The sequence below is a fragment of the Babylonia areolata genome, chromosome 28 (genome assembly GCF_041734735.1).
Source record: "Babylonia areolata isolate BAREFJ2019XMU chromosome 28, ASM4173473v1, whole genome shotgun sequence".
Lineage (NCBI taxonomy): Eukaryota > Metazoa > Mollusca > Gastropoda > Neogastropoda > Buccinidae > Babylonia > Babylonia areolata.
In genome coordinates, this window is record NC_134903.1 from 2620921 (window position 1) to 2635726 (window position 14806).

Genomic DNA, 14806 nt, shown 5'->3' on the forward strand with positions numbered 1-14806 from the left:
TCTTGATCTTCCAATTTGCCTTCTACAAGTCTTGTTTTGCGTTGATTCCAAATCTGTATTATGTGCTTTAAACTCACCAAATTGTAAGAACAAATCTAAAATCATACTAGAAATCAGCCACATTTTACATCTTTTAAGCTTGAAAGGAACACATATTACGTTTTTCTGGGTTCCTTCACATCTTGGTATTCTCTACAATGAATGGGCTGACAGGACTGCAAGAAAAGGTGCAAAGAACGAACAGGGAACCATAGAACTTTATGTGCCTCTATCTGTACAAGAGGGTTATCGAATACTAGAAAAAACATCGTGGAACAAAATCAGAGAATTATACCAAGAAAACGGCAAAGCTTTAAACCATAGTGTAATTAATGGTCAACAACCGGGAACTATCAATCAGTCAAATACATACAGTAATTCAATAAGATTAAGGCAGATTCATACATTATCAAACAGGATAAAACTGAACGCTTTTGTAACAAAGTTCAGCAAAGATGTCAGATGTATATGTGGAGAACATATTTCTAGCAACCATGTAATATTCGAATGTCAGAATCTAAAATGTTTTTTGCCAGACTTCACCAAAAGTTCTTTTGAATGTGTTATTAACAATTCCAATATGTTATTTGTTATTGCAGAAGGTTTGCTGCATAGTCCTATAGGACATTTGTTATAGATGTTATATTTGTTTGATGTTGGCGTTTATAACGTTTCCATTTTTCCTAGCGTTGTCTCTCCCTATTCACCCTCCACACATACACACACTTTTACCCCTCCCCCTCTCACAGCCCCTACCCCCACGGTTCCCCCCCCCCCCCCCCCCCCCCCGTCTAATATCACTTCAAGTGGAAAGACGTTAAACTGAAGACAACAACAACACACACACACACACACACACACACACACACACACACACACATTGCTTACTGATTTAAACACACACACACACACACACACACACACACACACCAACACCACACCAAACCACACACACACATACACACACGCGCACGCACACACACACACACACACACACACACACACACACACACCAACACCACACCAAACCACACACACACACACACACACACACACACACACACACACACACACACACACACACACACACACACACACACACACTTGTAAATGCGAGAGAGAGAGAGAGAAAAAAAAGAGAAAAAAATGCTGTAGATAAGACTTCTTTTTTTTTTCTATATTCTTATTGTTCTTGCTTTCTGCTTCTCCACCGTCATCAGCACCATTTTCAGTGCCATTTCTCCCATGCCGCTTATTCCGAGTCTCACATCTCAATGATGACAACGATATAATGGAACTCCAAAATCTTTCCAGTGCGCCACCTCCTATGGTGATCTTTGGATTCATAATCGGAGGACGAGAAACGGCATTGAACAAACGACTCACGTCAGCTTCCGCCATGACATATATTTTTAGTAAAATCTGTGGACTTCAGTCTTGAGCAATAAAGTTTTGATCATCAGTTAGACGTCTTCTAATTATCCAGATGCTTTTTTGTTTTTACAAACAACAGATTAGACACGAAGGTATGTTAAGGGTGTGCTTTTTTTCTTTCTTTCTTTTTGAATGGTGGTCGTTGAGCGATATTCCTGTTTTTTTGTTGTTGTTTTTTTTCTTCTGTTCATTTTGTTTGGACATGGGTGTCATACTGGCTACCATTTCATGTAAGAAACATGCCAGCACACCCAATTTTTGGTCTATGTCTTTCTCTATCTCCATGTGTGTGTGTGTGTGTGTGTGTGTGTGTGTGTGTGTGTGTGTGTGTGTGTGTGTGTGTGTGTGAGTCACTGTGTGTGTGTGTGTGTGTGTGTGTGTGTGTGTGTGTGTGTGTGAGAGAGAGTCTGTCTGTCTGTTTGTCTGCCTGTCTCAGTGTGTGTGTGTGGGTGGGTGTGTGTGTGTGCGCGCGTGTGTGTGTGTTTGTTTGTCTGTGTCTGTGTCTTTCTGTCTCTCTGTCTATCTGTCTACCTCTCTCAGTTTTTTTTCTTCGTTTTTAATGTTTTTTCTTTGTTTGTTTTTTTGTTTGTTTGTTTTTTCTGTCTATCTGTCTGTCTCTCCCCTTTCGTTCATCTCCTGTCTGTCTATCACTTGATATTTCTTCTTCATAATGATGACAATGCTGCTTATTGTAATGATAATGATAATGATACTACTACTACTAATAGTGATAATAATAATAATAATAATAATGCTGATGATGACGATGATGATAATGAGTAGAAGGAGAAGAAGAAGATGATGATGATGATAAAGAAAGATAATGATGATAAAAAAAAAAGAATAGTGCTGATAGAAGTGTGATCTCTGTATGCATGTGTATATTTTTCCTCTCCCATCTTAGTAGTAGTAGTATCATTATTATTATCATTATAATAAGCAGCATTGTCATCATCATGAAGAAGAAATATCAAGTGATAGACAGACAGGAGGTGGACGAAGAGTGAGAGACAGACAGACAGATAGAAAAAACAAACAAACAATTTATTTATTTATTTAGGTACGCTTACAGTTGACTTCATCACGTTTTTGCGCCTTATATATATTATTATTAGTAGTAGTAGTTCTTTTTTTTATGTATTTATCTATTATTTATTTACCCCCCTTTTTTTTTTCTCAAGGCCTGACTAAGCGCGTTGGGTTACGCTGCTGGTCAGGCATCTGCTTGGCAGATGTGGTGTAGCGTATATGGATTGGTCCGAACGCAGTGACGCCTCCTTGAGCTACTGAAACTGAAACTGAAACTGAAACTCCCATCCCCTTGTTTCTTTGTCGTCTCTCTTTTGTGTTCCATCTTACGTTTGTATCTCTGGCACCACTTTCAGTCAGATATGGATTTCTCTTATCTGTTCAGATTGTATAGTGAATGAACATTCATAAAAAAAAGAACTTGATTTATGTAGAGTCTAAAATTACCAACGTGTGTGAACAGAGTGAATAATTCTACCGGTTAACCAACCAACCAACCGACCAAATACGCGTCGAAGTTTAACATCTCAAAGCGTTTAATGCTTGATCGGAGTTTTAATGGGGATGTGGTCATGTTCATTGGTGTGTATGCGTGTGTGTGTGTGTGTGTGTGTGTGTGTGTGTGTGTGTGTGTGTGTGTGTGTGTGTGTGTGTGTGTGTGTGCGAGAGAGAGAGAGAGAGAGAGCGCCCATGATACAGCCGTGGAGTGTGAAATCAGTCACTGTTCCACTGGGACGTTCCATAAAATGACCGCATGATATGTATACATATATATACATAAAGATATTCATTCCAGCCATTTAGTCCATGAGATGAACAAGCAGCACACAGGCCATCATCATCAACAGCGCACAAAACACGAGGAGATCACTGAGCTGAATGAGATATTGATTAGTAACTGTATCGATGCCTGCGTGCGTATGATGCACATTGGATCGTAAGACGTATCGATGGGTAACCACACACACACACACACACACACACACACACACACACACACACACACACACACACGACGAAGAAGAAGAAGAAGAAGAAGAAGAAGAAGAAATTATGTCACTTGTGCCTAATCCTGACAGGTGACATGATGATAAGAAGAAGAAAAAGAATGATGATGATACTACTACTACTACTACTACTACTACTACTAACAACAACAACAACAACGACAACGACAACAACACCGGTACCTAATCCTGCCAAGAGTCATGAAAACTCAATAAAAGTGACATCACCCGTGCCTTACTCTCTGACAGGCGTCATGACCGCAACAGGTAGGAAACACGTCATTCTCCTCACCTGTCTGACCGCCGCCATCTTGGTTTCCATGGTGACAGTGCGCAGCCCCAAACGCTCCTTGGAGGCCGTGTTGGCGCCGCCGCCACCGGCCGGTGACGTCACTTCCGCTTCTCGACACCAGCTGTGGCAGCTGTTAGGAGTAGGCAGTGGAGTGTAGTGCAGTGGAGTGCAGTGTAATGTAGTGCAGTGGAGTGCAGTGTAATGGAGTGCAGTGGAGTGCAGTGTAATGTTGTGCAGTGTAATGTAGTGCAGTGGAGTGCAGTGTAATGTAGTGCAGTGGAGTGCAGTGTAATGGAGTGCAGTGGAGTGCAGTGTAATGTTGTGCAGTGTAATGTAGTGCAGTGGAGTGCAGTGTAATGTAGTGCAGTGGAATGGAGTGTTATGTAGTGCAGTGGAGTGCAGTGTAATGGAGTGCAGTGGAGTGCAGTGTAATGTAGTGCAGTGGAGTGCAGTGTTATGTAGTGCAGTGGAGTGCAGTGTAATGTAGTGCAGTGGAGTGCAGTGTAATGTAGTGCAGTGGAGTGCAATGGAATGGAGTGTAATGGAGTGGAGTGTAGTGGAGTGGAATGGAGTGTAGTGCAGTGGAATGGAGTGTAATGTAGTGAAGTGGAGTGGAGTGAAGTGCAGTGGAGTGGAGTGGAGTGCAGTGGAGTGGAGTGCAGTGGAGTGGAGTGGAGTGCAGTGGAGTGTAATGTAGTGGAGTGGAGTGCAGTGGAGTGCAGTGGAGTGGAGTGCAGTGGAGTGGAGTGTAATGTAGTGCAGTGGAGTGGAGTGCAGTGGAGTGGAGTGCAGTGGAGTGGAGTGCAGTGCAGTGGAGTGGAGTGGAGTGCAGTGGAGTGGAGTGCAGTGGAGTGCAGTGGAGTGGAGTGGAGTGGAGTGGAGTGCAGTGGAGTGGAGTGGAGTGCAGTGGAGTGCAGTGCAATGCAGTGGAGTGGAGTGCAATGTAGTGCAGTGCAGTGCAGTGGAGTGCAGTGGAGTGGAGTGGAGTGTTGTGTAGAGTAATGTAGTGAAGTGTAATGCATTGTATAACAGTGGAGTTCAGTGTAATGTGGTGGAGTGGAGTGTATCATAGTGTAGTGCAGCGTAACGCAGTATAGTATAGTATAGTATAGCGTTGCGCTGCGCAGTGAAGTGCAGTATATTAAAGTATATCCTCCTCCTTCTACTGCTGCTATCAATGCCGCTGCTGCTGCTACAACACCAACACCAACACCAACACGACCACCACCAGCAACAACAAATACTACAACTACAACTACTTTTACTTCAACTACTACTGCTGTTGAATCTGCTGCTACCGTTCCTTCCATACCCATATCCTCACTGTGCAATAGGTATAAGACAGGCTGTCACGTACTATGAACACCCATAATACATACCGTTGATCCACAAGGCAATGCCAGTCTACTAACTCGTCATTCATTTGTTCCATATGTTCTCAGCAGGTTCCAGACACGCAGCTGAGCAACACACAAACAGATGCCTCCGAAGCGAGAAACGCAGCAACAGATGGCTCCAAACTTAACAGTACAATGACAAGTGCTTTGAGTCGGAGTGACACAGCAACCAAGGCCTCCAATCTGAGCCATTCAATAACGGATACCTCAACGCCTAACAACACATCAACAGAGCCCCCCTTGCCGAACAACGTCATGACAGATGCCTTCAACTTGAAGAACAACACAACAACAACAACGGGTGCCTCGAACCCGAACAACCCAGGAAATTGTGTTTTCAAACCGAACAACCCAAGAACAAATGTTTTCAAACCGAACAACCCAAGAACAAATGTTTTCAAACCGAACAACACAAGAACGGATATTTCGAACTTGAACACAACCACCACCACCACCACCACAACAACAACAACAGCAGCAACAACAACAAATGTTTCAATGATCAACAGTGCACTAACAGATGCTTCAAAATTGAGCCATGCCCAAGAAGACACCTACAAGCTGAGCAGCTTACGCAAACATGCCTTGAAACTGTTCGACTTCAGACGAAAAGAGGCCGCGAAAAACACACGATTCCAGTCTTATTCCAAACAACTGTCCAAAACTCCCCAGCAGTTGTCACAGCCTCACAACACAGCCGTTGTTCAGGAAAACCACAGAGGAAAACCTCCAGTCATCGGACCATCCCAACCCATGCCGGACATGATTCTTCATTTCGTGTGGTGTGGAGAATTCAGGTTCTTGGACTTCAGGAACTACCTGTCCATCAAGAGCGCTATCCAACTCATCCAGCCTAAACGAATCATGTTCCATTATCAGTTCCTTCCCATGAGGGATCCGGATGGGTATTTCACCTGGTTCGAGCAGCTCCGCAGTGAATATCCCAACATGGCGATGTCAGTGATCGACAAATCTTACGATATTTTCAGGAACAGTTTCGCGCAGTACGCTTTTGTTTTCGAGACTCTGCGTAGGTACGGGGGGATTTTTGTTCCCGAGGATTCCCTTGTGCTGAGGATCCCCCCGAGACTTCGTGAGGTGAGCTTTGCGACGGGGATTTCCTCCTGTAACATGAGGGTGTTTTTCGCCGGCATTGCGGTCGCCAGAAAGGGACAGTTTGAGGTGGGTGTTGTGCTGTGTTGTGTTGTTTTGCTTTGCTTTGCTTTGCGTTGTGTTGCGTTGCGTTGCGTTGCGTTGCGTTGTTTGGTGTTGTGTTGTGTTACAGTGCGTTGCGTTGTGTTGCATTGCGTTGCGTTATGTTGTGTTGTGTTGCGTTGAAACTTGCAAGGGATCTTGAACACAGGCACATTCTCCCTTCAAATCAAGGTGGTTACAGAACAGGCAAGTCCACATGGGAAAATGCAGCTGCCTTTGCATATGAGGTGTATGAAGGATTTCAAAGAAAAGAAGAAACACTAGCAGTAGCAATTGACCTTGAAGATGCCTACAATAAAGTCCAGTTTGCGCACCTCATGGAGCTGCTACTAAGGTATGGAGTAAGTTTGACACTGACAAGATGGATAGCAGCAGCGCTTCAGGAAAGAACCGTCGTCCTACGCCTCGGAGATTGGATGTCTGCACCTTCTAAACTATCCATGGGACTGCCACAAGGGTCTCCACTCTCTCCTGTCCTCTACAATGTCTACACGAAGGGCCTTGCAGACTTAAACAACAATGGAATTGCTCGGGTGCTTACCCTTGCGGATGACGGCCTGGTCTTCAAAACTTCGAAAAATGCTCAGGAAAGAACTGAAGCCGTCCAGAAACAACTAAACAATATTGCTCAATGGTGCAAAGACACAGGATCTTCCATCAATCCAGCGAAAGCCCAAACGTTGCTGTGCACCCTCAACAACAAAACCGCGAGCAAATCACCACCTTCTGTGTCATTCGATGGGATTCAAATTGAGAAAACTGAATGCCTACGCTACCTAGGAATACACTTCGACAGGATGCTGACCTTCAGAAAACATACGGAAAACACTGTTCTCAAATGCAAAAAGGGCCTTTCAGTCTTAAAAGCAATGGCAACCAAAGGAATTGAAGAACGCCACCTCTTCCTGCTATACCAATCACTCGTCCTCAGTGTGATCGACTACGGACTTGGGCTAACAACACCGTCTCAAAGCAACCTCCTAAAATTAGAAAGAGTCCAAAATGAAGCTATGAGGCTGATCCTTGGAACAACAAAAGACACGCCCACAGAAACCATGCGATACCTGCTTGACCTTCCTTCAGTGCAGGCCAGAAACAAGTTAGAACAGGTCAAGACCTACTTCAAAGCATTAGAAAACCCTCAAAACCCACTGCATGACGCAGTCAAAGAACCAAAAGGCAGCCGTCTAGGACGAGGAAGATCATGGATGGGGCAAGCAGAAGACACAATCCAGCTAGTATGCCGACTTCAAGACCTGAAAGAAACAAAAGAATGGGAGAAAAACCCCGAAAACCTCAACCATCTATTCAACACAGTCATTTCACCCACTCTAGGAAGACATTGTCGGGAATGGCCAGAGGGCAAAACTGATGCGGAAGTGAAGCTGCTTATAGAAGAAAACAGTAAAGAAGAGGACATCATCATATACACAGATGGCTCAGTCACCAAAGACCAGTCTGGCTGGGGATTCACTGCGAAACAAAATGGAAAAACAATTTGGGAAGAGAATGCTGCCTACAAAGTCACAACCTCCAGCCTAACGATGGAAGTTGAAGCTGTGACACATGCCCTCCAGTGGCTATCGTCCTTCCATACGCCCGGAAACCAACATGCCATGATTCTAACCGACTCAATGAACCTCATACAGAAAATTGAAAACGGAATGGGAAGCCCAGAGTGGCATAACGCAATGCGCAACTTTCAGATTAAAAAACTCACATGGTCATACTGCCCGGGACATGCAGGTGTTAAGGGAAATGTGCGAGCTGACAGACTTGCTGGTAACGCAACACCAACGAGCGGCCTACATCTAGGAAAATCGGAAATCCTCAGAAAAGTCAAAGAATACCAAAAAGAACAGGTACAAGGCCATCACACCATCGATCGCCTCAAAGAAATAGAAGCAGAGAGAGGGAGCGGCCGCAAATCTAACATGAAAGGTAGAGCACGATGCTTTGCAAATCAAACAAATATCGGCATCATTTCCAAACCAACATTGCGCAAATTTCTTGAAAACGGAACAGAGTCTCTGTGGGCCTTTCCAAACACAATAGACCGAGCAACACACTAGACGCCACGTTCTTGGCATCAGAGATCTTTTCCCATCCCTCTTGCGGCCAGTCAGTGACGGCTGTGTGTGTTTGTGTGTATGTGTGCTTTTGAGTGCGTTTGTGAATGCGCGAGAGTGAAACTGTACACAAGTGTCAGGAGAGATATGTGTACGTGTGTGTGTGTGTGTGTGTGTGTGTGTGTGTGTGTGTGAGGGGAGGTGGGAGTGCAGGGGGAGGTGGGGTAGAGGATGAGGTATGTGAGTGTATGCATGCCTACACTGTGGGAGCAACAGGATATTGGAACGTGTATATATATATATATATATATATATATATATATATATATATCTTTGTATGTACGTGTGTGGAGTTGGGGGTGGGAGATACGGGCGTATGTGTGTGTGCTTGTACAAGTAAGTGTTCATCTCTGTGAGTGTGTGTTTGTGTGTGTGTGTGTGTGCCGTGGAAGCTGCGATACGTAGACTAGAAATGAGTGTGTGGAGGAGGGGGTAGAGGAGGTGCAAGGTAATGTGTGTGTGTGTGTGTGTGTGTTGGAGCTCATGTACGCTTATATGTATTTGACTGTGCTTTCATATGTGCTTGTACAAGTAAGTGTTCATCTCTGTGAGTGTGTGTTTGTGTTTGTGTGTGTGTGTGTGTGCCGTGGAAGCTGCGATACTTAGACTAGAAATGAGTGTGTGGAGGAGGGGGGTAGAGGAGGTGCACGGTAATGCGTGTGTGTGTGTGTGTGTTGGAGCTCATGTACGTTTATATGTATTTGACTGTGCTTTCATATATGTGAAACTGCATGTCTGGTGCATTTCTGTTATGCATGTGTGGGTGTATGTGTGAATGTGTGTCTTCATTTTTTACATTTATTTGCTTATTTATCACCATTGTTGTCTTATTTATTTATTCATTTATGTTTTATTATTATCATTTTATTAGTATTACTAATATTATTACTACTACCTTTTTCTATATTATAATTATTATTTATTTATTTATTTATTTATGCAAGCTTATCTATTTTTTTTTGTTTTTTTGTGTTTTTTTTTGTTGTTGTTTTTTTTTGTGTGTGTGGTTGTGTGTGTGTTTTTTTGTTTTTTGTTGTTTTTTTTTGTTTTTTTTTCCCAAGGCCTGACTAAGCGCGTTGGGTTACGCTGCTGGTCAGGCATCTGCTTGGCAGATGTGGTGTAGCGTATATGGTTTTGTCCGAACGCAGTGACGCCTCCTTGAGCTACTGAAACTGAAACTGAAACTGCGTTGCGTTGTTTGGTGTTGTGTTGTGTTACAGTGCGTTGCGTTGTGTTATGTTGTGTTACGTTACGTTATGTTGCGTTGCATTGCATTGCATTGTATTATATTGTATTTCATTGTATTCTATTGCATTGTAGTGTAGTGTAGTGTATTGCATTGTATTCTATTGCATTGTAGTGTAGTGTATTGCATTGTATTTTATTGCATTGTAGTGTAGTGTATTGCAGTGTATTCTATTGCATTGTAGTGTAGTGTATTGCATTGTATTCTATTGCATTGTAGTGTAGTGTAGTGTATTGCATTGTATTCTATTGCATTGTAGTGTAGTGTATTGCATTGTATTCTATTGCATTGTAGTGTAGTGTATTGCATTGTATTCTATTGCATTGTAGTGTAGTGTATTGCATTGTATTTTATTGCATTGTAGTGTAGTGTATTCTATTGCATTGTAGTGTAGTGTATTGCATTGTATTATGTTGTACTGCATTCCCATCGCATTGCATTTATTTATCTATTTATCTGTTTATTTATATGTTTATTTATGCATGTATCTATTTACTTATTCATCTATTTATTCATCTGACTTCATTTCATTTTTAGTTTCCCTCAGGGCGTGACTGCGCGCGTTGGGTTATGCTGCTGGTCAGGCATCTGCTCATTAACACGTGTGCTGAAGCGCATATCGATTTGTCCGAACGCAGTGACGCCTGCTTGAATAACTGAGCTGAAGTGTTGTATTGTACTGCATTGTGACGTAGTGTACAGCAAAACATCCTCTTCTGGTCCCACTTCCACATCATCCCAAACACACACACACACACACACACACACACACACACACTCACAGAGAGAGAGAGAGGAGAGAGAGAGAGAGGAGGAGGAGGAGGAGGATGTGGATACTTATATAGCGCCTATCCTCGGCCAGAGACACAGCAGACCAAGCTCTCAAGCGCTGTACAAACTCGGGGGGGAGGTCATTTGCACAACAGGATCCTGCCAATCTGGGTAGAGCCGACTGACGGTTGCCACTGGGGCGCTTATCATTCGTTTCCTGTGTCATTCAATTACACTTCAGTCACGCACGCACACATACACACCCACGACAGACATGTAACAAGAGAGAGAGAGACAGAGAGAGACAGACAGACAGACAGAGACAGAAACAGAGACAGGGACAGAGAGAGACAAACTGAGAGAGACAGAGACAGCGACAGAGACAGACTGAGAGAGAGAGAGAAAGAGAGAGAGACACACACACAGACACAGAGGGAGACAGAGACAGCGACAGAGACAGAGAGAGAGAGAAAGAGAGAGAGACACACACACAGACACAGAGGGAGACAGAGACAGCGACAGAGACAGAGACGGACTGAGAGAGAGACACAGAGAGAGAAACAGAGACAGCGTCAGACTGAGAGAGACAGAGACAGACCGAGAGAGAGAGAGAGAGAGAGAGAGAGAGACAGAGACAGAGACAGAGACAGAGAGAGAGCAATTTTTCAGTCGTGAGAAATGTCAGCCACAATGTTCCTTTTGCTGTGAGTATTTCAACGTGATACAATCAAACACCAAAAACAGTGTCTGAGAGAAAGAGAGTGAGAGAATCCAACCCACACCACCACCCACACACCTTCTCCCCCCCACACCCCCCCCTCACTCCCCCCCAAATCCCACTTGTTGCAGGTTCCCCCCACACAGTCACAGCGCGTGCAGAAGCTGTGCACGTGCAACACGAGTGGCCGAGCTCTCCACCCGTGCGCAGTCAGCAACAAGTTCCGTTTCCGGCAGCAGCACAGCGTGGGTGTGGGTCATGGGGGCAGTCCTTCCTGTGTGCGCATGACGTCGCCCATCTTCCCACGTGACCTGTGGACGTCACGTGACCCTCTGGCCAAGGTCGCCAGTGAGATCGCGTACGGGCGGTGAGTTGGGGGGTGGGGGTGAGGGTGAGGTTTGTGTGTGTGTGTGTGTGTGTGTTTTTTATTTTGTGTGTGTGTGTGTGTGTGTGTGTGTGTGTGTGTGTTCTTTCTGTGTGTCTGTATGGTGGTTGTTGGTCATCATCATGATAATCATCACCATCATCAAATACTTCGAGAACAACTACAACAATAACCTTTTTTTTTTTAGACGGGACGGTAGGCCTTCGCCGCATTGTCGGCCAAGTTCGGTCGGACTGTCTTCTTGTACTGACTTTGTTACTTCTCTTTCTCTGCCTCTCTCCATTGACATCTCCCTCCACTACACGTTTAGTTTTTTCTTTTGTTTCATTATGATTACATCTTAGCTTAGTTTTGTAGAAATTCATGCATGATCACGTTTCAGCTTCTAGCTATGATGACATCCGTCACATACTTTGTATGTATGTACATGTATTAGGGCAGGACTTTTTATATAAGATCTTCTTCATGTCCTGCTCATCTGGAACTGTGTTGTATTGTACAATGTTCCAGAGAAAATACCGTTTAAACCACTACAATAACTGCAGCAGCAGCAGCAATAACAGCAACAGCAACAACGACTACTACTACTACTGCTGCTGCTGCTGCTACTGCTACTACTAGTAGTAGTAGTACTGTTGCTACTGCTGCTGCTACTGCTGCTGCTGCTGCTACTGTTGCTGCTGCTTCTACTACTGTTGCTGCTACTACTACTACTTCTACTACTGCTATAGATAGATAATGATAGATGATTGTAAAGAAGAAGACGAACAACAACAACAAGTTGATGATGATGATGGTGATGGTGAGAATGATGATGACGATGACGATGATGATGGATGACGACGACGACAACGACGACCACGATGATGATGATGATGATGGTAATGATGATGATGATGATTATCACAACGACGACGATGATGATGACTGGTTTACCCCCCCCAGGACGGAGGTGGTACCACGTGCCACAGTGTCAGCCAATGAACGGACGCCACGTGTGGCCCATTATCTGTGTGAGGAGAACTGCACCGTCACCTTCACCTTCTTCCTCAGCGTGCTCAGGTCAGAGGTCACGGCACACCAAGGCTCTGCACGCGCGCGCGCGCGCGCGCGCGCGCGTGTGTGTGTGTGTGTGTGTGTGTGCACGTGCATGGCGTAAAATGTTCTGCACACAAGGGAATCGTGGCGTCTTATTGACCACGAGTAGTCATTGTGCGTGCATACATGTGTCTTTAGAGTTTGCGCATTTTTTGAGGGGGTGGGGCGGGTGTGGAGGTGGGGGCAGGGGTGGGATGGCTTACACCCCTACCGCCTCTCCCCTGCCCTGCCCTCCCTGCCCCCTCACCCCCTCCCACACACACACGCATGCACGCATATGTAGTGGTTGATGCGCTCAGAATTTTGGAGAAAAACGAACAATCGAATAATCACACAAACACACAGGCGCGCGCGCGCGCTCGCGCATACGCACTGGCACACGCACACACACATATGTAGTAGAGACTTAAGGATAAAAACGAGCAACTGAATAATCTCTCACACACACACACACACACACACACACACACACACACACACACACACACACAGACACAGACACAGACACACACAGACACAGACACACACACACACACTAATATCCACAAGCATTCCCTCTCTTTCACACACTACCTCTCGTCTTTCCGTCTGATGACACTTCTAGTGAATAGACATTAAACTGAAGATCTTACACACACACACACACACACACACACACACACACACACACAGAGAGAGAGAGAGAGAGAGCGAGAGAGAGAGCGCAACGAACGAAAGTTGCGTAATGTACTTAACTTCTGTCCCGATCTTATCGCCCCCACACTCTTTCACTCGGAGTCTGTGTGAGTGTGCGTGCGTGCGAGTGTGCGTGCGCGCGCATGTGTGTGTGTGTGTGTGTGTGTGTGTGTGCGCGCGCGCGCGCGCGAATATATGTTGTTGTTTGGATTTTTTGTTTGTTTGGTTGGGTTTTTTTTGGGGGGTGTTTGTGAGTGTGAGAAGGGAGCGAGAGAGAGAGAGAGAGAGAGAGAGAGAGAGAGAGTTGACAATTTGACACTTTGACAATTTAGTATCTTTGGTCATGAGGTCCATATGACATGGTTGAATGCGTCAACATATTTCCATTGCATAACGAAACATTAGAATATGCGAGGATGAATATGGTTCCAGCTTAATATGAAAACAAAACGAAAAGAAACATCTTTCCTTGAAGGAAAAAAAGTGAACAACCAACAAGTGACCCAACCTATTATAATAACTCATTCATTCATCCATTCAATGAAACAGATACCTTCGTTGGTTTGTAGCTCTAAGCGGTGATTTTTGCCTACTCTTCGAAGCTTCTGGTGTATAATTTTGTCATCAAATTTATCACCTCGTGATCTTATGATGTTAACATGCTGAACAGATATTTTCTTATTTTCTGAAAAAAAAAGAACAAAAAAGAACAAACACACACACACAAAAAACACACACCTTTATTTCTCAAATTGTTGTCAGATTTACAATCAAACATAAGAGTGAGCGAGCGAGCGAGCGAGAGACAGACAGACAGACAGAGAGAGAAATCTAAGATGGTTTATTCAATTAAGGCCATAGCCCCACATGAATAGGGGGTAATAACAGTTTTACATGTGTCATTGCAATTGGAAATATAAACAATACAACGTCATTCACAACAAACTATCAGTGAATCCAAGAAATAAGTGTCTATCTTAATTCCAGTGCTTTATAAAGATACATAGCAAAACTACGAATGATTTTTCATCGTTAGATGCCATTAATAAACATAGCCGAAATAAGCATGGACATATATAATATTTTGGGGGGATAAATTGGATTCGTAAGTCAGTCAACACGGGACATTTTAAAACAAAGTGAACTTATCCTCTCTTGATTTTTTGCACAATGGGCACAATTGTTCAGAATGACATGTTGCTTTGTAACGATATCTGTGTGTGTTTACTTCAGAAATTCTAAATCTAAATCTGGTCAGTGTAAGTCTGAGGTGTCTGTTCAAAACAAACAAAAGGTATCGCTTGGAGGGGACGCTCACTCAGTCTGGCTCCGCGACTAAGCCATTATTGTCGTTAGTAGGGGGCTTAGTAG

General features: G+C 44.1%; 1 protein-coding gene across 2 annotated transcripts in view; it reads left to right on the forward strand.

Annotated features, from left to right (window-relative positions):
- The first annotated feature begins 1468 nt into the window (after positions 1–1468).
- Positions 1469–14806, forward strand: part of LOC143302064 (uncharacterized) — a 19158-nt gene continuing 5820 nt past the window's right edge. The window contains exons 1-4 of one of the 2 annotated variants that reach the window (XM_076616564.1): positions 1469–1565; positions 3759–3940; positions 11409–11644; positions 12608–12724. In XM_076616564.1, coding sequence (XP_076472679.1) covers positions 1526–1565; positions 3759–3940; positions 11409–11644; positions 12608–12724 — 575 coding nt within the window. In that variant the 5' untranslated portion in view covers positions 1469–1525. Of the gene's footprint in view, positions 1566–3758; positions 3941–5608; positions 6381–11408; positions 11645–12607; positions 12725–14806 lie in introns of those variants that run through there. The other variant, XM_076616563.1, reaches the window with a different exon arrangement.